Here is a 27,888-nt window from a genome sequence, read left to right on the forward strand (position 1 = left end):
TCTTCGCTTGTTTCAAAGCGATCAACTGGTATTACTGATACAGCTTTCCACTTGTTTTCCTCAGACTCAAATATTTCAACTGATCATATCCATGATGAGTTGTTAACACCTCCCAAAACATACAGCCTTCCTTCATGGCACACCATGCTTGCTGACATCCGCAGTACCTTGAGACTGCCGTTCATTGAATACCTAGTGCTGAATGTCAATCACTAGTGTTCTTAGGAAGATCGATAGTCCTAAACATCAATCACAGTCTTACTTACAAACTAGAAAAATAAATAAAAAAAAAAACAAAACAAAACAATTATGCCACAACATGTGCCATTCATGCAGCTTCTATAAATTAAAGATTAGGAGCTTTACATTAAAATTATGCCCCTGAAAATAATGCAAACCTCACACTGCTACCAGATAGATGGCTACTTTTTCAATGGCTCAAGTTTGTCAATCACTACTTTGCAAAGTCTTGCAGAACAAGCTTTAAATCTTTTACTCTGCTTCTCTTCCTCACTCGTTTCAAAGTGACCAACTGGTATAACTGATTTCTGTTTCCATTTACTTTGCTCAGAATTAAATATTTCAACTGATAATACCCGTGATGAGTTGTTGACACCTCCCAAAACATACAGCCTTCCTTCATGGCACACCATGCTTGCTGACATCCTACGTACCTTGAGACTTGGCATCAGCTGCCATTCATTGGTTACAGGATTGTAAACCTCACATGTGTTGAGCGCATTTTGGCCCTGACATCCACCTGCTATGTACACCTTGCCATTCATGGCAGCACCAAAGGCATTGTATCTAGCTTGATTGATAGGTGCAACTTCTTCCCACTCATGATCATCAGCACTAGGATCAAATCTGTATGTTGTTGATACAGGTGTAACCAAACCCAAAAAATTTGTTGAACCACCAATTAGGTAAATATACTGCTCATCAGTCACAACACAACTGCCAAAAAGATTAGTGTGTGGCTTCTTCAGTTGGCTACAGCAGCCCTTTTCAGGATCATATCTGTATATCTCAATACCGCCCAATCTTTCCTCAGTTGCATACAATAGGCCCTTCAAAACTGCAGTCCTAGTAAATGCTTTTGAAACTTGAAAAGCACCCCAAGAGTTGGCAGAAGGTGTGTAGTATTCCATTAAATTAGACCCACCAAGCTGATCTGACCCCCGACAGGGGATGTAAATTTTACCTCTGCATTGGCTGGGATTGCTTCTATGATCATGCTGAAAAAGCATGTCTGACAACTTGTACCACACATTTTGTTTTGGAAAGTAACACAAAGATCTGCACCCTCCACAAACAAAGATTGCCTCTGTGTGCATCTCCAGGCATTTCCTTGGATGCTGTGCAACCTGTTCATCAGTACCACTTACTGTTAATCTCATAGCATCTAATAACACAAAATTCAGGCATGATTCACTGTTTTTAGCAACAAGTTCCTCCTTCACCAGTTTGTTTAGTAGAAAGTCATGTGGTATTGACACCAGACGGATTTGACGCAGTAAAGCAGGAAATTCAACTTCTCTTTCGCTCCTGTTGTGAGACACCCACTTAACAATTCCCCTGAAAACCTCTTCCTCAGCTTTGACAGTGATGTTATCGCTGGACACCCATTCCATGACTTGCTTTATGTCAAGACTCAGAAAATCATCTGTTTCCATCACAGCACTGAAATCTGAATTGATCATTTGGCAAGCTTTTTCTCTCAACTCTACACAATGATACTTATCGGCAAAATAATAGTTGAAAACACAGTTTTCAGTTCTCAAAACCTCCATCAAATACCTGCCCACAATTGTTTTCAGGCCTGGAAGAAGAAGATAATCTGCTGTTGCCATCAAATTGTGAGCGTTTTCTTCAGTAATTGAAACATTTCCAGTGTAAACGTACTGTAACACGTGTTCCATAACAGACGCCGTTGCTTCTTCAAGCTCTATTCTGATTAAATGTTCTTTGCTTTCTCTCATGTCGCTAATCAGAAGTGAAAGGAAGAACGGGCTTGCTGCAGCTAAGACAGCTTTGTGAGCGGTAAGTTCTTTGCCTTTCACTACCACTTTCACATCACAGAAACTTTGGTTTCTTCTTAGGATATCTAATCGCCCGACAAGTTCTTGGCGACAGTCAGAAGGATCTGCTGAGACCATGGGTTCAGAGAGGGCCTCCATATTGGAATTTTGCCGAATCTTGTGAAGCACCAGAGCCTCGACTTCGATTGACAATCAGTCACGCAAATCCTATTATCACACGACAAAAACTAACGCGAAAAGCTACTGGTCACGCAATCGTAATATAAGGGTTTACATGGAGAATAGGAGCTGAAATATAAGATCAGAGTTTGTATGTAGATCAGGAGATGAAATTGAAATCGATCAATGTATGGTTAATTTACGAAATAAGGATTTAGAACATTCAGCAATGCCATTTCTTGTCATCCTGGGGTGTTTACACGAGATTTGAGTGAATTTTGATTATTATGTTGCACGAATAATTATTACCCATGGTGTTATATTATGACACCGTAGGGTGTTACATTCCAACGCCGTAGGGTAAATAACCAAAATTTGCTCAAATGAATCTGAACGATTGTACTAATTCGAGAAGGCTAGAAAATTGTATCAGCTGGCGAAGAATAAATAATTATTACCAAACACTACAACCTTGCAGGTAACAGCACGATGTGAAGTGACAGTATTGTTCCTTATTGAGAAGTATTCATCTCAAACTAACTTCATTTGGGTTAACTTAAACATGACAGTGGCACAACTTGGTTTCAGACATAAGGTTATTAAGAGAAATGTTTTGAAACAGAAAATTTGGTAAATATGAATGGCAGTGCACTGAGTATGTCAATAAGTCATAATAGCACTCAGCAGATGTTATATTTTGTTCTTTTTATTACAACTTATTTTATTAGAAGATACACACTGTATACCATAGAGGTTATGTCACATTTTTCTTTCTGTTGATGCAATGATCTACAAAATTTAGTAACAATTGAAATAAATAATTATAGTTTTTGAGGGCCATTAGGTTATCAGTTTCAATACTGTCAAATGTTACCCTCGTAAAATAAAGTCTTACTTACTTACTTACTTACTTACTTACTTACTTACTTACTTACTTACTATTGGTTTAGACTCCAAATTACGTCAATATTAGACAGACAAGGTCATACTAAGCACTTCTGCCACATAATACAAATGGGGCTCAAAATCTAATCAAACTTCACAGATGTTCTTTTATGCCATATTATTGTACTCTTATTAATTTTTTGTATAATTATAACCATTTCTTTTAGTCTCCTCAGAAGATATTTTGCTACACAAAATAGCATGCAGATTAGGCTGAAAAATGTCAGAGTTGTACTTTGTAGACTCATTATTAATCCATCAACTTGAAGGAAAGGACATCAAGATGGTGTTTGGATATCCAGCATGCAAAGAAAGTCATGTTCGATAGCCTCACGGGGGTCTAGTGGATTTTTCAGTCATGCTGGTGGTTTCTGTCATTCACTTTCCCTGATGGGGAAGTGAAGTTTCTTGGAAAACTTTTTGAGGAAATTCAAATGATACTGAAGTACTGTTAAGGGATGAACTTTTTGGAGCTAGTAAGAATTACATTTGGGCTGGTACATAGTTATACCTCACCAAAGGGTGAAGCCTAAAAATTGGTTTTCTTTGCTTGTTGGATATCTGAACTTTAATTAGCATTAGATTTTTTCGATTTCATTTCTCTATTTTCTCCTTAACTTTATTACACGATATATCATTCAAACAATTGAGACCATTTTTGACCACATTTCTGAACACCTCAAAGTTCGTCAAAAATACTCCACTGCATGCTATGGAGTTACTTCTAACTTTCTTCTCATTGTTTGAAAATGTGGTCAAAAACCAGATTTTCATCTTTGATGTATTACTTGAAAAATGTCCTGAGTCAACAATGTGTTAGAGTGTAAATGTCATCTGATGAATGATTCTACACCAAAACTTTGAAAAAATACTCATTCCAGCAACACAAAAAAACTTCCATCCCCTTCACTTCTGGCTGCAGACTACCCAACGTTAAAGGAAGTGCATATGGGAGTGATTTGTGACAAAAATAGAACTTAATTGCTAGAGTTAAACTTCCATCATCTGAGTGCTGACAACAAATTGTAAGTGATAAATGCTTCAGTTGCCATGTTGAAATGGTCAATTGTTAGTGCTTAACACTGATCACTGGACTGCTGTTGTCCCAAATGACATATTAAGACTCTAACTGATAGTGCTTAATGTCAATCGTTAGAATTCTTACGAGGATGAATAGTGCTCAAAACACCAATCACAGTCTTAAGCACAAACTAGAAATATAAATTAAATAATATTATGCCACAAGATCTGCCCTTCATGTAGCTTCTATAAATTAAAGATATGGTGCTTTTCATTTAAATTATGCACCTGAAAATGATGCCAGCCTAACACTGCTATAAGAGAGATGGCTACATATTTAACGGCTCTAGTTTGTCAATCACTCCTTTGCAGAGTCTTGCAGAACAAGCTTTAAATATATTCTTCTTCTCATCCTCACTTTTTTCAAAGCGATCAACTGGTATAACTGATCTCTCTCTCCATTCATTTTGTTCAGAATCAAATATTTCAACTGATAATACCTGTGACAATCTGCCAAAGGAGGGGATGATACCTCCCAAAACATACAGCTGTCCTTCATAGCACACCATGCTTGCTGACATCCTAGGTACCTGGAGACTTGGCATCAGCTGCCATTCATTGGTTAGAGGATTGTAAACCTCACATGTGTTGAGTGCTTCTCGGTCCTGATGTCCACCTGCTATGTACACCTTGCCATTCATGGCAGCACCAAAGGCATTGTATCTAGCTTGATTGATAGGTGCAACTTCTGCCCACTCGTGATCATCAGCACTAGGATCAAGTCTGCATGATGTTGACACACCAGCTGCTAATAAATAGCTTGATGTACCACCTATTAGGTAAATGTATTGCTCATTAGTCACAACACAACTGCCAAAAAGGTTAGTGTGTGGCTTCTTCAGTTGGCTACAGCAGTCCTCTTCAGGATCATATCTGTATATCTCAATACCGCTTGATCTGTGTTCAGTTCCATACAAGTGGCCCTTCAGAACTTCAGTACTAGTAAATGCTTTTGAAACTTGAAATGCACCCCAAGAGTTGGCAGAAGGTGCATAGCATGCCATTAAACTAGACCCACCCAGCTGATCTGACTTATGACAGGGGATGTAAATTTTACCCCTGCATTGGCTTAGATTGCTGCCATGATCATGCTTAAAAAGCATGTCTGACAACTTGTACCACACATTTTGTTTTGGAAAGTAACACAAAGACCTTCTTCCTCCACAAACAAAGATTGCATCTGTGTGCATCTTAAGGCATTTTCTTGGTTGTTGTCCACACTGTTCCTCATTTACACTGGCCATTAATCTCACACCATCTAACACAAAATTTAAGCACAATTCTGTATTTTTAGCCACCAGTTCCTCCTTCACCAGTTTGTTTAGTAGAAAGTCGTGTGATGTGGACACCAGACGGACTTGATGCAGTAAGGCAGGAAAATGAACTTCTCTTTCACTTTTGTTGTGACACACCCATTTAACAATTCCGTTGAAAACCTCTTCCTCAGCATTGACAGTGACGTCATCACTGGACACCCATTCCATGACTTGCTTTATGTCAAGACTCAGAAAATCATCTGTTTCCATCACAGCACTGAAATCTGAATTGATCATCTCACGTGCTTTTTCTCTCAACACTACACACTGATACTTATCGGCAAAATAATAATTGAAAACACAGTTCTCGATTGTCAAAATCTCCATGAAATACCTGCCCACCATTATTTTCAGGCCTGGAAGAAGAAGATAATCTGCTGTTGCCATCAAATTGTGGGCGTTTTCTTCAGTAATTGAAACATTTCCAGTGTAAATGTACTGGAACACGTGTTCCATAACAGACGCCGTTGCTTCTTCAAGCTCTATTCTGATTAAATGTTCTTTGCTTTCTCTCATGTCGCTAATCAGAAGTGAAAGGAAGAACGGGCTTGCTGCAGCTAGCACTGCTTTGTGAGCGGCAAGTTCTCTGTCTTTCACTACCACTTTCACATCACAGAAACTTTGGTTTCTTCTTAGGATATCTAATCGCCCGACAAGTTCTTGGCGACAGTCAGAAGGATCTGCTGAGACAATGGGTTCAGAGAGGGCCTCCATATTGGAATTTTGCCGAATCTTGTGAAGCACCAGAGCCTCGACTTCGATTGACAATCAGTCACGCAAATCCTATTATCACGCAACAAAAACTAACGCGAAAAGCTACTGGTCACGCAATCGCAATATAAGAGTTTTCATGGAGAAAAGGAGCTGAATAGATCAGAGTTTGTATGTAGATCAGGAGATGAAATTGAAATCGATCAATGTATGGTTAATTCACGAAATGAGGATTTAGAACATTTAGCGTCAAATCCGTCTGGCATCAATACCACATGACTTTCTACTAAACAAACTGGTGAAGGAGGAACTTGCTGCTAAAAACACTGAATCATGCCTGAATTTTGTGTTGTTAGATGCTATGAGATTAACAGTAAGTGGTGCTTGGGAACAGGTTGCACAACAACCAAGGAAATGCCTGGAGATACACACAGATGCAATCTTTGTTTGTGGAGGGTGCAGATCTTTGTGTTACTTTCCAGAACAAAATGTGTGGTACAAGTTGTCAGAAATGCTTTTTCAGCATGATCATATAAGGAATCCAAGCCAATGCAGGGGTAAAATTTACACCCCCTGTCAGGGACCAGATCAGCTAGGTGGGTCTAGTTTAATGGAATGCTACACACCTACCAACTCTTGGGCTGCACTTCGAGTTTCAAAAGCATTTACTAGGACTGCAGTTTTAAAGGGACACTTGTATACAACTGGAGGAAGATTGAGCAGTATTGAGATATACAGATACGATCCTGAAGAGGACTACTGTAGCCAACTGAAGAAGCCACACACCGTAGTTTCTCGGTTATAAGGCGCACTCGGCTATAAGACGCACCCCAAACTTGCCAACTTAATCATGCAAAGTTCCCAAACTGAAAATTATGTGAAAATACTCGGTTATAAGACGCACCAAGATAAAATTTTATTCTCTTGGCACAATTAGCACGCGAACTCTCTGTAAACGTGAACAAAAGTGAAAAAGTCACACAGTTAATGATATACACGAAAACAAAAGGTAAAAGTTCGCACCTCTAATGATAAACTTGAGTGTAAACAAACAACGCATACACGTTAATTTCAGCTTTCCTGCTCAGGAAACATATTTCGTTTTTTATAAAGATTCTATTAAATATTCAACGATCCGAGTTTGTATTATAAAAACATCAACAAGCCGAACTTAAACACAGTTGCAAAACTTACTGATACATTCTCATCGTAAACAGTCAAATCTCAATCGTAAATATGCCAAGCTCTCGCCGTCATTCGTATGACCTCAACTTCAAGTTGAAAATCATTGCAGAGGCCGAGGCGGTAAACAACAACCGTGAAATCGCTCATGAATACGGCATTTCAGAATCCATGGTTAGGAAATGGCGTAACCAACAACACGTTTTGTTTTCCGGCGAGCTGTGGATGACAGCAAAGCGTGCATCTATGGGACGCTTCCGACCGAAGTATGCTGAGATGGATCAGCAATTAGCCGACTGGTTCAGCGATCAGCGAAGTCAAGGTAAGCATTGTTGAGTTTATTTTTCCATTTCCAGTAATCTGGAGTAATGTGCTTGTCACTGATGATCCATAAATCTGTTTATGTTCATTGTATTTGATCCAGGAACTGACATTTTATTTTAATTGTTGTTGCAGGTCTGTCAGTTAGCGGCATGATGCTTCGACTCAAGGCAAAAGAACTCAGCACCGACCCTGAATTTAAAGCATCCGATGGCTGGTACACGAACTGGAAACGTCGTCACTCCATCTCCATGAGAGCGAAGACCACTCTTGCTCAATGACTCCCGGCCGACATGGAAAACAAGGTCATCCAATTTCATCGATTCGTCGTGAGATCTCGCCAGCATTGGGGGTATGAGTTAAGTCGTATCCTCAATATGGACGAAACGCCAATGCGGTTTGAGCTGCCAGCCACCAGAACCTTGGAGTTCACCGGGAATAGAACAGTTGCAGAGTTTCACAGTTGCACTAACGGTGAAAGCGAACGGCGAGAAACTTCCCCCGAAGGTCATATTCAAAGGAGTTCGACAGCTGAAAATCAACGTGCCACCAAGGATGCAGGTCTCCATTCACAAGAAGGGCTGGATGGACGAAGAAGGTAAGCTAAAACACTGTTTATTCTGAGCAGCATCTTTTCGACAAGTGAGCGAGACGAGTAAACTTCTTGTTTCTCAGAAACGAGATTCGAATTTCATTGTTGACGTATCGTGTTACCTAGCACGTGCTGTTTAGCACGTACACGCGTATGCAAATTTCAGTTTGTTAGCTTTTCTCGTGCAGTTGTTTAACACAATGCGGCCTTGATAATAAAGCTTTCTAGCATTCTAAGACTGTATTTCTTATTAATTTCTAGGAGTAATGGAGTGGATTCGACGCAATCTTCGGTACACCCCAGACCAAAGAGCTCTCCTCGTGTGGGATTCATTCCGTGGGCATTTGACAAACGCCGTGAAAGATCTTCTGGCGAGGCGAAACGTAGAAGTCGCAGTTATTCCTGGTGGACTTACGCCCGTGTTGCAGCCCCTGGACAAGTGTATCAACAAACCTTTTAAGACCAAGGTGCGATCCCAATACCAGACTTGGATGGTGAATGGTCCGTTCACTTACACTCCGTCAGGGAAGAAGCGTGCGCCGAGCAAAGAACTGGTTTTGCCGTGGATCCAAAAGGCATGGCAAGAGATACCCGCTGATTTGATCACGAACTCATTCAAGTGCTGTGGAATATCGAATGCTCTGGACGGCACCGAGGACGAAGCTGTGTGGGACGAAGAAGAAGCTGGAGAGGAGGAAGCAGATGATGAACTGGAGAACGAGTTTGACACGGATAGCGAGGAGGAAGACTAGACATCACAAATTTCAAAACAACGGCTCTTTTCAGAGCCACCCGGTTCTTTTCAGAACCACCAAATCTTAAAAAAGTCAATGACCAATGTTTAGTGTCTTTTATTTGTCTAGTTTTAACTGTAAGTTCCGGTAAAATTGCTGTCGTTAGATTTTTTGCGCAAAAATATTCAGCTATAAGGCGCACCCCAATTTTGGCAAAAACTTGCCCCGAAAAAACAGATTTTCCTCGAAAAAACCGTGCGCCTTATAACCGAGAAACTACGGTAGTTATACCTTGTCCAAGGGTCAAGCCTAAAAATTGCTTTTCTTTGCTTCTTGGATATCTGATCTTTAATTAGCATAAGATTTTTTCAGTTTCATTTCTCTGTTTTCTCCCTGGCTTAAGGTTTGATTGACAAGATATATCATTTAAACACTTGTGACCATTTTTGACCACATTTCCAAACACTTCAAAGTTTGTCAAAAATACTCTACTGCACGTTGTGGAGTAACTTTGAACTTTCTTCTCAGTGTTTGGAAATGTAGTCAAAAACTGGATTTTCATGTTTGACGTATTACTTGAAACATGTCCTGAGTCAGCAATGTGTTTAAGAGCGTAAATGTCATCTAATGAATGATTCTACACGAAAACTTTGAAAACTCACTCATTTCAGGAACACAAAAATACTTCCATCCTCTTCTCTTCTGGCTGCTCTTATACCCAACGTTAAAGGAAGTGTGTATGGGGAGTGATTTGTGCCAAAAATAGAAATTGCTAGGCAAGAGTTAAACTTCCATCATCTGAGTACTGACAACAAATTGTAAGTGATATATGCTTCAGTTGCCATGTTGAAATGGTCAATTGATTGTTAGTGCTAATTAACGCTGATCACTAGACTGCTGTTGCCCCAATTAATGACATTGATAAACTCTAAATGATAGTGCTAAATGTCAATCGCTAAAATTCTTACGAGGATCAGTGATGCTCAAAACATCAATCACAGTCTTAAGTACAAACTAGAAATATAAATTGAAAAAATATTATGCCACAAGATGTGCGCTTCATGTAGCTTCTATAAATTAAAGATATGGCGCTTTTCATTTAAATTATGCACCTGAAAATGATGCCAGCCTAACACTGCTATAAGAGAGATGGCTATATATTCAATGGCTCTAGTTTGTCAATCACTCCTTTGAAGAGTCTTGCTGAACAAGCTTTAAATATACATGTATTCTTCTTCTCTTCCTCACTAATTGTTTCAAAGTGATCAACTGGTATAACTGATTTCTCTTTCCATCCATTTTGTTCAGAATCAAATATTTCAACTGATAATACCCGTGGCAATCTGCCAGTGGAGGGTATCTGAGTGAAATTACCTCCCAAAACATACAGCCTTCCTTCATGGCACACCATGCTTGCTGACATCCTAGGTACCTTGAGACTTGGCATCGATTGCCGTTCATTGGTTAGAGGATTGTAAACCTCACATGTGTTGAGTGCTTCTTGGCCCAGACATCCACCTGCTATGTACACCTTGCCATTCATGGCAGCACCAAAGGTATTATATCTAGCTTGATTGATAGCTGCAACTTCTTCCCACTCGTGATCATCAGCACTAGGATCAAGTCTGTATGTTGTTGAGAAGGGTGTACCTCCAAATATAGGGCCTGATTTTCCACCTATTAGGTAAATATATTGCTCATCAGTCACAACACAACTGCCAAAAAGATTACCGGTGTGTGGCTTCTTCAGTTGGCTACAGTAGTCCTCTTCAGGATCGTATCTGTATATCTCAATACTGCTCAATCTTCCTCCAGTTGTATACAAGTGTCCCTTTAAAACTGCAGTCCTAGTAAATGCTTTTGAAACTCGAAGTGCAGCCCAAGAGTTGGTAGGTGTGTAGCATTCCATTAAACTAGACCCACCTAGCTGATCTGGTCCCTGACAGGGGGTGTAAATTTTACCCCTGCATTGGCTTGGATTCCTTATATGATCATGCTGAAAAAGCATTTCTGACAACTTGTACCACACATTTTGTTCTGGAAAGTAACACAAAGATCTGCACCCTCCACAAACAAAGATTGCATCTGTGTGTATCTCCAGGCATTTCCTTGGTTGTTGTGCAACCTGTTCCCAAGCACCACTTACTGTTAATCTCATAGCATCTAACAACACAAAATTCAGGCATGATTCAGTGTTTTTAGCAGCAAGTTCCTCCTTCACCAGTTTGTTTAGTAGAAAGTCATGTGGTATTGATGCCAGACGGATTTGACGCAGTAAAGCAGGAAATTCAACTTCTCTTTCGCTTCTGTTGTGAGACACCCACTTAACAATTCCCCAGAAAACCTCTTCCTCAGCTTTGACAGTGATGTCATCGCTGGACACCCATTCAATGACTTGCTTTATGTCAAGACTCAGAAAATCATCTGTTTCCATCACAGAACTAAAATCTGAGTTGATCATCTTGCAGGCTTTTTCTCTCAACTCTACACACTGATACTTATCGGCAAAATAATAATTGAAAATGCAGGTCTCAGTTGACAACATTGCCATCAAATACCTGCCCACCACTGTTTTCAGGCCTGGAAGGAGAAGATGTTCTGCTGTTGCCATCAAATTGTGGGCGTTTTCTTCAGTAACCGAAACATTTCCAGTGTAAATGAACTGTAACATGTCTTCCATAACAGATACCGTTGCTTCTTCAAGCTCTATCCTGATTAAATGTTCTTTGCTTTCTCTCATGTTGCTTGTCAGAAGTGAAAGGAAGAACGGGCTTGCTGCAGCCAGAACAGCTTTGTGAGCAACAAGTTCTTTGTCCTTACGACCACTTTCACATGGCAGAAACTTTGGTTTCTCCTCAGGATATTTAAACGCTCGACAAGTTCTTGGCGATATTCCGAAGGATCAGCTGACAGCATGGATTGAGAGGCCTCCATATTGGAATTTTGCAGAATCTTCAATCTTGTGAGGCATCAGAGCCTCGACTTCGATTGACAATCAGTCACGCAAATCCTATTATCACGCAGCGAAAACTCATGCGAAAAGCTACTGGTCATGGAAGCATAATATAAGACTTTATATGGAGAATAAGAGCTGAAATATAAGATCAGAGTTTGCATGTAGATCAGGAGATGAGATTGAAATCGATCACGTATGGTTAATTCACTGAATAAAGACTTCAGAACATTCAGGAATGCCATTTTTTGTCATACTTGGGAGATTTGAGCAAATTTTGGTTATTGCATGAATTTTCTACTGTTATAATAATAGACTCTCTTATTATAAATGACCAAAATTTGCTCAAATGAATCTGAATAATATGTGGTACTACTTCGAGAAGGCTAGAAAATTATAACAGACTAAGAATAAATAATTGTTAAAAACAAACACCTTGGTAACAGCGGGGTGTGAAGTGACAGTATTGTGCGTTATTGAGAAGTAATTTCATCTCAGACTAACTTCGTTTGGGTTAACCTAAGCATATAGCATTGACACAACTTGGTTTCAGATGTAAGGTTTACCGATAATTAAGATAAATATTTCAAAAAAGACAACTTGGTCACTTTGAATGGCTGAACAAATGAGCCGACGTGAGGATAAGTCAAAAATAGCAAACAGCAGATGTTATTATTATATCTTTGTGTGTGTGTGTGTGTGTGTGTGTGTGTGTGTGTGTGTGTGTGTGTGTGTGTGTGTGTCAACTTATGTTCTTAATGGATTTACAATGTAGGTATGTCACATTTTTCTTTTGGTTCTTGCATTAATCTACAAAATTTAGTAATATCAAATGAATCATGTAAGACAAGGTCATCTTAAGCACTAATCTGCCACATAATACAAATGGAGCTCAAATTAAAATCTAATGAAACTTCACAGAAATTATTTTATGCCATATTATTGTACTCTCATTATTATTTGTATATTAATAATAACCATTTCTTTTAGTCCCTCAGAAGATATTTTACGTCACAAAAGTTAGCAACATGTAGATTGTGCTGTTTAACCTCAGAGCTGTACTTTGTAGACTCATTATTCACCCATCAAGTTGAAGCAAAGGAAACAATAACCGATGAAAGTGCTTGGATATCATCCAGCATGCAAAGAAAGTAATGTCTAATAGCCTCAGGGGGATCTAGTGGATTTTTCAGTCAAGCTAGCAGATTCTGTCATCACTTTCACTGATGGGGAAGCTAAGTTTCTTGGAAAAGGTTTTAAGGAAATTCAACCAATACATTGAAGTACTGTTAGTGATTAACTTCCTGGGGCTGGTAAGAATGATATTCGGGCTGGTACATACAGGGTTCGTACCCTTTTTCAGAAACAAATTTCCAGGACTTTTCCAGGACTTTTCCAGGACTTTTCCAGGACTCAGATTGATTTTTCCAGGACTCTAAAATTCACATTAACCCTTTCATTCCCATTATCTTAATGTTAATTCTCCTTACTGTCTGCCATACATTTCATGTTTTTTTACTTGAGTTTAACAGATTTCCAGAACTTTCCAGAACCAGTAGCCCTCTTCCAGGACTTTCCAGTCCTGGAAAATGCCACAATAAAATTCCAGGACTTTCCAGGTTTTCCAGGACCTGTACAAACCCTGTACATAGTTATACAAACCTGAAGATTTGTTTTCTTTGCATGTTGGATATCTCATCTAATTAGCATTTCGAGTATTTCCATTTCATTTCTCTTTTTTCTCCCTAGCTTTAGTTTTTGTCGACAAGATACATCATTCAAACACCTGAGACCATTTTTGACCACATTTCCAAACACCTTAAGGTTCATCAAAAATACTGCGCTGCACATTGTACTTTCACCTTTCTTCTCATTGTTTGGAAATGTGGTCAAAAACAGGCTGCCCATTCATGTCTGACATATTAAGTAAGACATGTTCTGAGTCAACAAAGTGTTAGACTCTTGTTATCTAATGAATGATTTTACACAAAAACTTTAAAAAAATACTCATTTCAGGAACACAAAAAGACTTCCTCACCCCCCCCCCCCCCCCCTAATCTGGCTGCTCCTAACCCAACGTTAAACAAAATGCCTATGGGATTGGAGCAATATCTGCCAAAAATGCAAATTGCTATAGTTAAACACTTCATATTGTCAATTCTAACAACAAATCGTAAGTTATTAACGCTTCAGTTGCCATGGTGAAATGGTCAATCATTAGTGCTAAGCATCGATCACTACTGTTGTTGTCTCAAATGACATTGTAAGACTCCAATCGATAGAGCTTAATGTCAATCGCTAGTATTCTTAGGAAGATCAATGCTGCTAGATGTCAGTCATTCTTAAGTAAAAACTAAAAAAAAAAACTTGATTGGAAAAACATCACGCTACAAGATGTGCCATTCATCATGCAGCTTCTATAAATGAAAGATATGGTGCTTTTCATGAAAATTATTGCACCTAAAAATGATGCAAGCCTCACACTGATAAAACAGAGAGATCGCTACTTATTTAATGGCTTAAGTTTGTCAATCACCTCTTGGCAAAGTTTTGCAGAACAAGCTTTAAATATATTCTCCTGTTTCTCTTCCTCGCTTGTTTCAAAGCAATCAACTGGTATAACTGATCTCTCTTTCCATTCATTTTGCTCAGAATCAAATGTTTCAACTGATAATACAAGTGGCCATCTGCCAGTGGAGGGGATGACACCTCCCAAAACATACAGCCTTCCTTCATGGCACACCATGCTTGCTAACATCTGAGGTACCTTGAGACTTGGCATCAGCTGCCATTCATTGGTTAGAGGATTATAAACCTCGCATGTGTTGAGTGCTTCTTGGCACTGACGTCCACCTGCTATGTACACCTTGCCATTCATGGCAGCACCAAAGGCATTGTATCTAGCTTGATTGATAGGTGCAACTTCTTCCCACTAGTGATCATCAGCACTAGGATCAAGTCTGTATGTTGTTGACAAGGATGTACTTAGTACATAGCTTGATCTACCACCTATTAGGTAAATATATTGCTCATTAGTCACAATGCAACTGTTAAAAAGAGTAGTGGTTGGCTTCTTTAGTTTATTACAACAGTCAGGCTTTTCAGAATTATATATGTATATCTCAAAACCTCCAAGTCTTTCTTCAGTTGCATACAAGTGTCCATTCAAAACTGCAATACTAGTAAATGCTTTTGCAACTCGAAATGCACCCCAAGAGTTGGCAGAAGGTGTGTAGCATTCCATTAAACTAGACCCACCTAGCTGATCTGATCCCTGAAAGGGCATGTAAATTTCACCCCTGCATTGGCTTGGATGGCTGTTATAATAATGCGGAAAAAGCATGTCTGACAACTTGTACCACACATTTTGTTTCGCAAAGTAACACAAAGACCTTCTTCCTCCACAAACAAATATTGCAGATATGTTTGTCTCCAGGCATTTCCTTGGTTGCTGTACACACTTTTCTTCGGTGACACTGGCCATTAATCTCATACCATCTAACACAAAATTTAAGCACAATTCTGCATTTTTAGCCACCAGTTCCTCCTTCACCAGTTTGTTTAGTAGAAAGTCATGTGATATGGACACCAGATGGACTTGATGCAGTAAAGCAGGAAAATCAAGCTCTCTTTCGCTTCTGTTGTGAGACATCCACTTCACGATTCCCTTGAAAACCTCTTCCTCAGCATTGACAGTGATGTCATCACTGGACACCCATTCCATGACTTGCTTTATGTCAAGACTCAGAAAATCATCTGTTTCCACCACAGCACTGAAATCTGAATTCATCATCTCGCAGGCTTTTTCTCTCAACACTACACACTGATACTTATCGGCAAAATAATAATTGAAAATACAGTTCTCAGTTGTCAAAACCTCCATCAAATACCTGCCCACCATTGTTTTCAGGCCTGGAAGAAGAAGATAATCTGCTGTTGCCATCAAATTGTGAGCGTTTTCTTCAGTAACCGAAACATTTCCAGTGTAAATGAACTGTAACACGTCTTCCATAACAGGCGCCGTTGCTTCTTCAAGTTCTATTCTGATTAAATCTTCTTTGCTTTCTCTCATGTCGCTAATCAGAAGTGAAAGGAAGAACGGGCTTGCTGCAGCTAAGACCGCTTTGTGAGCGGCAAGTTCTTTGTCTTTTACTACCACTTTCACATCGCAGAAACTTTGATTTTTTCTCAGGATATCTAAACGTTCGGCAAGTTCTTGGCGACAGTCAGAGGGATCTGCTGAGACCATGGGTTGAGAGATGGCCTCCATATTGGAATTTTCTTGCGCGGGAAAAATTAACGCCCGGGCGGAGTGTGGGGGTATTCAGCGGACACACTTTTATATAAAAATACGTTGTGTAAGTGATCCCGTAAAATTAAAGGACATTTCACTTGCACATAGGTAACAAGACATACTTTTCCCGCGTAAAATGTAAATATGGCGGACAAAGTGGACGAGGAGTATCTCCGTCGGCATTTGCATGATTATAGAAAGGAAAGTGGCTATGTCTTTGGTTTTTTCGAGGGTGATCTTAAAGAATTTCTCGAAGAATATATGTCTCCGAATTCAAGCTGCTTTGTTCTGTCAGATCGCCATAGTAAGGAATCTTACTTGCAGGAGGAATGGGAATTTATGCAAGATTTGCCGAGATGATGACGGAGAAGACTGGGTGGACTGCGACGGGTGCGCCCAATATTTCCATGCGAACTGCCTCGGTGTCAGTTATTCCAAAGTCCTCTCACAGCCATTCTTCTTTTGCCCTCATTGACAACCATTTTTATAGTTGATTGCATTATAAACTAGCCCCAGAGTATTTGTCTTAGACAAGATTTTTGTTTTTAAACCAGTCTTAATTCCATTTGTAAATTCTTGAGCCTCTTACCATGCAGTTGTTTTGAACACGGCATAACATTATATCGATTCCGTGTCAGTAAACCTAAAAGTGAAACTTAGGCCCAGTTCAGACGCCGAACTTTTCATGAGCCGAACTTAATTCGACTTTGGACCGACCCAAATTATCAAAAGTACACCTGTTGATTCAGACGTCGAACTTAATTCCCCGAACTTTATTTGGTTTAAACCAAATCACATCGAAATGTCAGCGATTTTCAGGCAAAGTGAAAACTACTTGAACAATACGTTACAATGATTTATGCATTAGGTTTGGCTCATGAAAAGTTCGACGTCTGAATCAAAGCCGTTCCAAAACCGAAATTCCCGGCTGAGCTAGGTGGGAAGAACGGCTGGGCCGTTCCAAATTCAAATAGCCGTTCTTAACTGATTCAGACGCCGAACTTTTCATGTACTTAATTCAATGTATTTGGTTCGGCTCATGAAAAGTTCGGCGTCTGAACTGGGCCTAAGAAAAATTAATACTCTTCTGTTTTTTCTTTGCCGTTAAATTAATTAAACCTTAGTCAGCTGCCACAGTGATGGAACAACGTATTTCAGTATGCCTCGGAAAGAGACCACGTTTGTCCGCTTTATATCAATGCAGAACTCGGAATGCTACCATTCGATTGTAATGAATTTTTGCCGGACGATACGCGCGCAATGGCGTAATTGTAACTTATGTACAGAAGAGGGGAAACAGAATTGAGTATTATAAATTCGCAAACAGAGGTAAAAATGATACCAGGTGTGCAAAAGTTGAGCGAATGCACACTTTTGAAAGTTTTAAGCGTTATTTGATGACAATTGATGACACCTAAATAAAGTAATTTAAGGTCATTCCCCCGTATTGCATTACGCATCCCTACTGCGCATAATTTCACGCGTGATTAGCGCGCGCATTAAAAAATGGCGGCTTTTTGTTTACAACTGGACCTCGCCATAGAGGTAAATCGTCATTTTCTCGCAAACGAGTATGGTGACCTATCATTTTTTTCTATTGTTTTGAATTGAGTAATAAATTTCTCTGTGTAAAATAAATATGGACTAATTCTCAGTGTAGAACAAAAAGCAATCGTCGGAAACGTGAGTTTAGGAAGCAATCTTCACTACAATCATGATGCTATCATAAGGATTTATATGGGTATAAACAAGGGGCTGTTGCTCCTAAACGAACATCCGGACCCCTCATTTTTATTTCAAAATTTAAGTTCCCATAATATAAACAATCAATAGGCAAAGTTTCACAAAAATCTCAGTGCAGGTTTTATTTCAGTGGAATGACCTTAAAACTTTAAAGATATGTGTGAACGGTACTTAAATATTCCGTGACGCTTACACAACATATTTTTTATCTAAAAGCATGCCCGCTGAATAACCCCACACTCCGCCCGGGCGTTAATTTTTCCCATCTTGCACGGCACCAGAGCCTCGACTTCACGCAAATCTTATTTTCACGCAACAAAAACTCACGCCAAAAGCTACTGGTCACACAAGCATAATATGAGAGTTTATATGGAGAATTATTTTATGGCTGTCTCTCACAAGGACTGGGAACTACCGAAATCACGAATTTGATTGGCTGAAATCGATATTGACCGCGGTCTAGATTTTCTCATCTAGACCGGCATCTAGACCGGTTTCATTTTGCATTGAAAAAGTAGCTAACTCAAATACAAAAATGTTCACCGTTTTCTTTTATTTTCTTCTCAATCATTTAGGAAGTGCCAAAAAGCCTGATGAGAAAAAAAAAGGTATTAAAAAGAGGACGAGGAAATTTCGGCAGGTTTAAGTTCAGCACATCTCCGTTTGCAAGCAAAATGTCAGCAAACCAGTTACATTAAACGGATTAAAGTTTTCTTCTTTGCCATATAATAAACATCTTATTAACCGAGCTAAGTAGGTCTGTATGAGAGAATCTTGACCTCGGTCATGTGTACAGACCTCACTGCGTTTGGTCTGAGCTCATGCACGACCTCGGTCAAGATTCTCCCGTACAGACCTCCTGCTTGGTTAATAAGAGCTAATGGGAGCTGAAGTATATGATCAGAGTTTGTATGTAGATCAGATGTAGATCAATCAATGTATGGTTAATTCACCAAATAAAGTGTCTAGAACATTCAGCAATGTCATTTCTTGTCATCCTGGGGTGTTCAAACAAGATTTGAGCGAATTTTGATTATTGCATGAATTACTCACTGTGCTATAATAAGAGACTCTCTTGTTATAATGCCATAGGTTAAAGAACCTATGAATCTGAATCTATTAGTACTAATTCTAGTCTCCTCCGCAGCCGTTATTAGGGTCATCACGCAACGCTTCTCCCCCACTAAGTGGGGAAGAAGCGTTGCGTGACGACCCTACTAACGGCTGCGGAGGAGACTATACTAATTCGAGAGGGCTAGAAAATTGTATCAGGCTAAGAATAAATAATCATTATAAAACAACAACCTTGGTAACAGCGGGGTGTGAAGTGACAGTATCGTTCCTTATTAAGAAGTACTCATCTCAAAACTAACTTCATTTGGGTTAACTTAAACATGGCATTGGCACAACTTGGTTTCAGACATAAGGTTTTGTTAAGAGAAATGTTTTGAAACAGAAAATTTGGCAAATTTGAATAGCAGTACACTGAGTATGTCAAATAGTCAAGAACAACAGACAGCAAATGTTATATTTTGTTCTTTTTATTACAACTTATGTTATTAAAGGATATACCATAAAGGGATGTCACATTTTTCTTTCTGTTGTTGCATTAATCCACAAAATTTAGTGACACGAAATGAATAATTACAGCTTTTGATGTGTATAGACTCCAAAATGTCAATATTAGAGAGACTAGCTCATACTACGCAATTCTGCCACATAATACAAGTGGGGCTCAAAATCTAATCACAAACTTCACAGAAATTCTTTTATTCCATATTATTCTACTTTTCATTAATTTTTTGTATAATAACCCACTAATTCTTAAGTCCCTCAGAAGATTTTTTGCCACACAAAATAGCATGCAGATTAAGCAGGTATGTTTTGTAGGTTGCAGATTTTAAAATCGACTTTTAAGTCCTAGTGAGTCTACTTAGCACTTCCGTTAGCCTGAATAGCACTCCAGTTACTTGAAGCAAAGGAAATCATAACTGTAATGATCAGCGGTATTTCATATAAGTATAGAGTGACATGCACATTGGTACCAGTACCGGTTAGCCATGTTAGAATAAAACTTAGATCTTGTTTATGAAAGCTGTGTTTATCCAATTCCATCGTACTCTTGGAACAAGATTACTGAGAAGAAAGTTCAAAGTAACTCTACAATGTGCAGTGGAGTATTTTTGACGAACTTCTCAGTGTTTGGAAATGTAGTCAAAAACCGGATTTTAATGTTTGAAGCATTATACTTGAAACATATCCTGAGTCAGCAATGTGTTTAAGAGTGTAAATGTCATCTGATGAATGATTCTACACCAAAACATTGAAAAAATACTCATTTCAGGAACACTAAAAGACTTCCATCCCCTTCCCTTCTAGATGCTCTATCCAACATTAAAGGAAGTGTGTATGGGGAGTGATTTGTGCCAAAAACAGAAATTGCTAGTCAAGAGTTAAACTTCCATCTTCTGAGTGCTGACAACAAATTGTGAGTGATAAATGCTTCAGTTACCACGTTGAAATGGTCAATTGTTAGTGCTAAACACTGATCACTAGACTGCTCTAGCCCCAAATTACATTGTAAGACTCTAACTGATAGTGCTAAATGTCAATTGTTAGAGTTCTTAGGAGGACCAATAGTGCTCAAAACATCAATCGCAGTCTTAAGTACAAACCAGAAATATAAATTGAAAGCATATTATGCCACAAGGTGTGCCCTTCATGTAGCTTCTATAAATCAAAAATATAATGGTTCTCATTTAAATTATGCACCAGAAAATGATGCAAGCCTGACAATGCTAAGAGAGAGATGGCTACATATTCAATGGCTCCAGTTTCTCAATCACTCCTTTGAAAAGTCTTGCAGAACAAGCTTTATATGTATTTCTCTGCATCTCTCCCTCACTTGTTTCAAAGTGATCAACTGGTATAACTGATTTTTCTTTCCATTCATTTTGCTCAGAATCAAATATTTCAACTGATAATACCCGTATAGATGTGGCAGCGGTGGGAATGACACCTCCCAAAACATACAGCCTTCCTTCATGGCACACCATGCTTGCTGAGATCCGAGGTACCTTGAGGCATGGCATCAGCTGCCATTCATTGGTTAGAGGATTATAAACCTCACATGTGTTGAGTGCTTCTTGGCACTGACGTCCACCTGCAATGTACACCTTGCCATTCATGGCAGCACCAAAGGCATTGCATCTAGCTTGATTCATAGGTGCAACTTCTTCCCACTCATGATCATCAGCACTAGGATCAAGTCTGTATGTTGTTGAGAAGGGTGAACCTCCAATTATACCACCTATTAGGTAAATATATTGCTCATCAGTCACAAGACAACTGTCAAAAAGATTAGTGTGTGGCTTCTTCAGTTGGCTACAGTAGTCCTCTTCAGGATCGTATCTGTATATCTCACCACTGCTCAATCCTCCTCCAGTTGTATACAAGTGTCCCTTAAAAACTGCAGTACTAGTAAATGCTTTTGAAACTCGAAGTGCAGCCCAAGAGTTGGTAGAAGGTGTGTAGCATTCCATTAAACTAGACCCATCCAGCCGATCTTTTCCCCGACAGGGGGTGTAAATTTTACCCCTGCATTGGCTTGGATTCCTTATATGATCATGCTGAAAAAGCATTTCTGACAACTTGTACCACACATTTTGTTCTGGGAAGTAACACAAAGATCTGCACCCTCCACAAACAAAGATTGCATCTGTGTGTATCTCCAGGCATTTCCTTGGTTGTTATGCAACCTGCTCACAAGCACCACTTACTGTTAATCTCATAGCATCTAACAACACAAAATTCAGGCATGTTCCAGTGTTTTTAGCAACAAGTTCCTCCTTCACCAGTTTGTTTAGTAGAAAGTCATGTGGTATTGATGCCAGACGGATTTGACGCAGTAAAGCAGGAAATTCAACTTCTCTTTCGCTTCTGTTGTGAGACACCCACTTAACAATTCCCCAGAAAACCTCTTCCTCAGCATTGACAGTGATGTCATCACTGGACACCCATTCCATGACTTGCTTTATGTCAAGACTCAGAAAATCATCTGTTTCCATCACAGCACTGAAATCTGAATTGACCATCTCGCAGGCTTTTTCTCTCAACACTACACACTGATACTTATCGGCAAAATAATAGTTGAAAACACAGTTTTCAGTTCTCAAAATCTCCATCAAATAACTGCCCACCGCTGTTTTCAGGCCTGGAAGAAGAAGACAATCTGCTGTTGCCATCAAATTGTGAGCGTTTTCTTCAGTAATTGAAACATTTCCAGTGTAAACGTACTGTAACACGTCTTCCATAACAGACGCCGTTGCTTCTTCAAGCTCTATTCTGATTAAATCTTCTTTGCTTTCTCTCATGTCGCTAATCAGAAGTGAAAGGAAGAACGGGCTTGCTGCAGCTAAGACAGCTTTGTGAGCGGCAAGTTCTTTGTCTTTTACCACCATTTTCACATCACAGAAACTTTGGTTTCTTCTCAGGATATCTAAACGCTCGACAAGTTCTTGGCGATATTCGGAAGGCTCAGCTGCCACCATGAGTTGAGAGAGGGCCTCCATATTGGAATTTTGCCGAATCTTGCGTGGCACCAGAGCCTCGACTTTACGCAAATCTTATTTTCACGCAACAAAAACCACGCCAAAAGCTACTGGTCACGCAAGCGTAATATGAGAGTTTATATGGAGAATTATTATATGGCTGTGTCTCACAAGGACTGGGAACTACCGAAATCACGAATTTGATTGGCTGAAATCGATATTGACCGCGGTCTAGATTTTCTCATCTAGACCGGTTTCATTTTGCGTTGAAAAAGTAGCAAATTCAAGTACAAAAATGTTCACCGTTTTCTTTTATTTTCTTCTCAATCATTTATGAAGTGCCAAAAAGCCTGATGACAAAAAAAAAGGTATTAAAAAGAGGAAGAGGAAATTTCGGCAGGTTTAAGTTCAGCTCATCTCCATTTGCAAGCAAAATGTCAGCAAACCAGTTACATTAAATGGATTAAAGTTTTCTTCTTTGCCATATAATAAACATCTTATTAACCGAGCTAAGTACTCTGTATGAGAGAATCTTGACCTCGGTCGTGTGTACAGACCTCACTGCGTTCGGTCTGAGCTCACGACCTTGGTCAAGATTCTCCCGTACAGACCTCCTGCTCGGTTAATAAGAGCTAATGGGAGCTGAAATATAAGATCAGAGTTTGTATGTAGATCAGGAGATGAAACTGAAATCGATCAATGTATGGTTAATTCACCGAATAAAGTGTCTAGAACATTCAGCAATGTCATTTCTTGTCATCCTGGGGTGTTTAAACAAGATTTGAGTGAATTTTGATTATTGCATGAATTACTCACTGTGCTATAATAAGAGACTCTCTTATTATAATGCCATAGGTTAAAGAACCTATGAATCTGAATCTATTAGTACTAATTCTAGTCTCCTCCGTAGCCGTTAGTAGGGTCGTCACGCAACGCTTCTCCCCCACTAAGTGGGGAAGAAGCGTTGCGTGACGACCCTAACAACGGCTGCGGAGGAGACTATACTAATTCGAGAGGGCTAGAAAATTGTATCAGGCTAAGAATAAATAATCATTATAAAACAACAACCTTGGTAACAGCGGGGTGTGAAGTGACAGTATTATTCCTTATTAAGAAGTACTCATCTCAAAACTAACTTCATTTGGGTTAAGTTAAACATGGCATTGGCACAACTTGGTTTCAGACATAAGGTTTTATTAAGAGAAATGTTTTAAAACAGAAAATTTAGCAAATTTGAATAGCAGTACACTGAGTATGTCAAATAGTCAAGAACAACAGACAGCAAATGTTATATTTTGTTCTTTTTATTACAACTTATGTTATTAAAGGATATACCATAAAGGGTATGTCACATTTTTCTTTCTGTTGTTGCATTAATCCACAAAATTTAGTGACACGAAATGAATAATTACAGCTTTTGATGTGTTTAGACTCCAAAATGTCAATATTAGAGAGACTAGCTCATACTATGCAATTCTGCCACATGATACAAGTGGGGCTCAAAATCTAATCACAAACTTCACAGAAATTCTTTTATTCCATATTATTCTACTTTTCATTAATTTTTTGTATAATAACCCACTAATTCTTAAGTCCCTCAGAAGATTTTTTGCCACACAAAATAGCATGCAGATTAAGCAGGTATGTTTTGTAGGTTGCAGATTTTAAAATCGACTTTTAAGTCCTAGTGAGTCTACTTAGCACTTCCGTTAGCCTGAATAGCACTCCGGTTAGCAGCTAAATCAGCTTAGGTTGCTTGTGGTTAGCCTTTATACTTGGGTCTATTTGACTCCAACTCAAATAAACAAGTTGTTTCAACCTGCAACCTGCAAAATATACCTGCCGATGCAGATTGGGATGAAAAACATCAGAGTTGTACTTTGTAGACTGATTATTAATCCATCAAGTAATTAGTTGAAGCAAAGGAAATCATAACTGTAATAATCAGCGGTATTTCATATAAGTATAGACATGCACATTGGTACCATGTTAGAATAAAACTTAGATCTTGTTATGAAAGCTGTGTTTATCCAATTCCATCGTACTCTTGGAGCAAGATTATTGAGAAGAAAGTTCAAAGTAACTCCACAACGTGCAGTGGAGTATTTTTGACGAACTTCTCAGTGTTTGGAAATGTAGTCAAAAACCGGATTTTAATGTTTGAAGCATTACTTGAAACATATCCTGAGTCAGCAATGTGTTTAAGAGTGTAAATGTCATCTGATGAATGATTCTACACCAAAACATTGAAAAAATACTCATTTCAGGAACACAAAAAGACTTCCATCCCCTTCCCTTCTAGCTGCTCTATCCAACATTAAAGGAAGTGTGTATGGGGAGTGATTTGTGCCAAAAATAGAAATTGCTAGTCGAGAGTTAAACTTCCATCTTCTGAGTGCTGACAACAAATTGTGAGTGATAAATGCTTCAGTTACCACGTTGAAATGGTCAATTTTTAGTGCTAAACACTGATCACTAGACTGCTCTAGCCCCAAATGACATTGTAAGACTCTAACTGATAGTGCTAAATGTCAATTGTTAGAGTTCTTAGGAGGACCAATAGTGCTCAAAACATCAATCGCAGTCTTAAGTACAAACCAGAAATATAAATTGAAAGCATATTATGCCACAAGATATGCCCTTCATGTAGCTTCTATAAATCAAAAATATAATGGTTTTCATTTAAATTATGCACCAGAAAATGATGCAAGCCTGACAATGCTAAGAGAGAGATGGCTGCATATTCAATGGCTCCAGTTCGTCAATCACTCCTTTGCAAAGTCTTGCAGAACAAGCTTTAAATGTACCTCTCTGCATCTCTCCCTCACTTGTTTCAAAGTGATCAACTGGTATAACTGATTTTTTTTTCCATTCATTTAGCTCAGAATCAAATATTTCAACTGATAATAACCGTATAGACAGGGCAGCAGTGGGGATGACACCTCCCAAAACATACAGCCGTCCTTCATGGCACACCATGCTCCCACAAATCCTAGGTACCTCGAGACTCGGCATCAGCTGCCATTCATTGGTTAGAGGATTGTAAACCTCACATGTGTTGAGTGCTTCTTGGTCCTGACGTCCACCTGCTATGTACACCTTGCAATTCATGGCAGCACCAAAGGCATCGCATCTAGCTTGATTGATAGGTGCAACTTCTTCCCACTCATGATCATCAGCACTAGGATCAAGTCTGTATGTTGTTGATACAGGTGTAAACCACCAAGACTCTGTTGAACCACCAATTAGGTAAACGTATTGCTCATCAGTCACTATACAATTTCTATAAAGAGTGCATGGCATCTTTAGTTCACTACAACAGTTGTTTTCAGGATCGTATCTGTTTATCTGATGATCCACTTCTTCACCTATAAAGAGGTACTTATCCTTAAAGACTGCAGAATTAGTAAATGGTTTTCCAACTTGAAATGCACCCCAGGAGTTGGTGGCAGGTGTATAGTATTCCATTAAATTAGATCCACACAGCTGATCTGACCTCTGACAGGGGATGTAAATTTTACCCCTGCATTGGCTTGGATTCCTTACATGCTGAAAAAGCATGTCTGACAACTTTTACCACACATTTTCTTTTGGAAAGTAACACAAAGACCCTCTTCCTCCACAAACAAATATTGCAGATATGTATGTCTCCAGACGTTTCCTTGGTTGTTGTCCACACTGTTCCTCAGTGACACCAGCCATTAATCTCACACCATCTAACACAAAATTCAAGCACACATTGTTTTCAGCTACTAGTTCCTCCTTCACCAATTCATTTAGTAGAAAGTTGTGTGATATTGACACCAGACGGACTTGACGCAGTAAACTGGGAAATTTAACTTCTCTTTCACTTCTGTTGTGAGACACCCGCTTCACGATTCCCTTGAAAACCTCTTCCTCAGCATTGACAGTGACGTCATCACTGGACACCCATTCCATGACTTGCTTTATGTCAAGACTCAGAAAATCATCTGTTTCTATCACGGCACTGAAATCTGAATTGATCATCTCGCGGGCTTCTTCTTTCAACGCTGCACACTGATACTTATCGGCAAAATAATAATTGAAAACACAGTTCTCAGTTGTCAAAATCTCCTTCAAATACCTGCCCACCGCTGTTTTCAGGCCTGGAAGAAGAAGATAATCTGCTGTTGCCATCAAATTATGAGCGTTTTCTTCAGTAACCGAAACATTTCCAGTGTAAATGTACTGTAACACATCTGCCATAACAGACGCCGTTGCTTCTTCAAGCTCTATTCTGATTAAATGTTCTTTGCTTTCTCTCATGTCGCTTGTCAGAAGTGAAAGGAAGAACGGGCTTGCTGCAGCTAAGACAGCTTTGTGAGCGGCAAGTTCTTTGTCTTTTACCACCATTTTCACATCACAGAAAGTTTGGTTTCTCCTCAGGATATCTAAACGCTCGACAAGTTCTTGGCGACAGTCAGAAGGATCTTCTGAGACCATGGGTTCAGCGATGGCTTCCATGTTGGAATCTTGCCAAGTCTTGTATGGCACAAGAGCCTCGACTTCGATTAAAAGACAATAAGTCACGCAAATTCCATCATCACGCAACAAAAACTCATGCTAAAAGCCACAGATGACCCAAGCGTGATATAAGAGTTCGTACGGAGAATTAGGAGCTGAAATATAAGATCAGAGTTCGTCTGTAGATTAGGAGATGAAATTGAAATCGATCAATGTATGGTTAATTTACCGAATAAAGACTCTAGAACATTCAGGAGTATAATTTGTTGTGATCTTCGGGAGTTTAAACGAGATTTGAGCGAATATGGTTATTGCATGAATTACCCACTGTGTTATAATAATAGACTCTCTTATCATAACACCGTGGGGTAAATAACCAAAATTTGCTCAAATGAATCTGAATAATATGTGGTACTAATTCGAGAAGGCTAGAAAATTATACCAGGCTAAGAATAAATATTTATTAAAAAACAACCACATCGGTAACAGCACTGGGTGTGAAGTGACAGTATTGTTCCTTATTTAGAAGTAACTTCATCTCACACGAAGTTCATTTGGGTTAACCTAAGCATAGCATTGGCACAACTTGGTTTCAGATGTAAGGTTTAATTTAAGATAAATATTCAAAAAGGACAACTTGGTCAATTTGAACAGCTGTATGGACAAGCTTTACGGACAAGTCAAAAATACCAAACAGCAAATGTTATTATTTTGTTTTCCTTTTTTGTTACAACTTATGTTCTTAGTGAATTTACAATGTAGGTAATGCCACATTTTTCTT

General features: G+C 39.1%; 4 protein-coding genes and 2 pseudogenes across 5 annotated transcripts; all 6 read right to left on the reverse strand.

Moving 5' to 3' along the window:
- Positions 1 to 422: 422 nt before the first annotated feature.
- LOC145484414 (kelch-like protein 11) lies at positions 423 to 9,383 on the reverse strand. Its single transcript, XM_081463030.1, has 2 exons — positions 9,374 to 9,383; positions 423 to 3,657 (listed from the first exon to the last, which is right to left on the reverse strand). Exon 2 carries the CDS (start codon positions 2,178 to 2,180, stop codon positions 423 to 425), a length of 1,758 nt encoding a protein of 585 aa, XP_081319156.1. The 5' UTR covers positions 2,181 to 3,657; positions 9,374 to 9,383.
- On the reverse strand, positions 3,648 to 6,407 carry LOC145484413 (kelch-like protein 7). Its single transcript, XM_081463029.1, has one exon. It carries the CDS (start codon positions 6,254 to 6,256, stop codon positions 4,496 to 4,498), a length of 1,761 nt encoding a protein of 586 aa, XP_081319155.1. The 5' UTR covers positions 6,257 to 6,407; the 3' UTR covers positions 3,648 to 4,495.
- Positions 9,371 to 27,731, reverse strand: LOC145484412 (kelch-like protein 7; annotated as a pseudogene). The gene is made up of 2 exons (XR_014049010.1): positions 27,651 to 27,731; positions 9,371 to 12,534 (listed from the first exon to the last, which is right to left on the reverse strand). The product of XR_014049010.1 is annotated as a kelch-like protein 7 (transcript).
- On the reverse strand, positions 14,089 to 16,305 carry LOC145484421 (kelch-like protein 2). The gene is made up of 2 exons (XM_081463040.1): positions 15,294 to 16,305; positions 14,089 to 15,044 (listed from the first exon to the last, which is right to left on the reverse strand). The coding sequence occupies exons 1-2, from the start codon at positions 16,303 to 16,305 to the stop codon at positions 14,968 to 14,970; spliced, it is 1,089 nt and encodes a 362-aa protein (XP_081319166.1). The 3' UTR covers positions 14,089 to 14,967.
- Positions 20,378 to 22,814, reverse strand: LOC145485271 (kelch-like protein 25; annotated as a pseudogene).
- Positions 24,576 to 27,116, reverse strand: LOC145484444 (kelch-like protein 7). Its single transcript, XM_081463067.1, has one exon. The coding sequence runs from the start codon at positions 27,105 to 27,107 to the stop codon at positions 26,196 to 26,198; it is 912 nt and encodes a 303-aa protein (XP_081319193.1). The 5' UTR covers positions 27,108 to 27,116; the 3' UTR covers positions 24,576 to 26,195.
- Positions 27,732 to 27,888: the final 157 nt, after the last annotated feature.

Source organism: Orbicella franksi, chromosome 4 (genome assembly GCF_964199315.1).
Source record: "Orbicella franksi chromosome 4, jaOrbFran1.1, whole genome shotgun sequence".
Taxonomy (NCBI): Eukaryota; Metazoa; Cnidaria; class Anthozoa; order Scleractinia; family Merulinidae; genus Orbicella; species Orbicella franksi.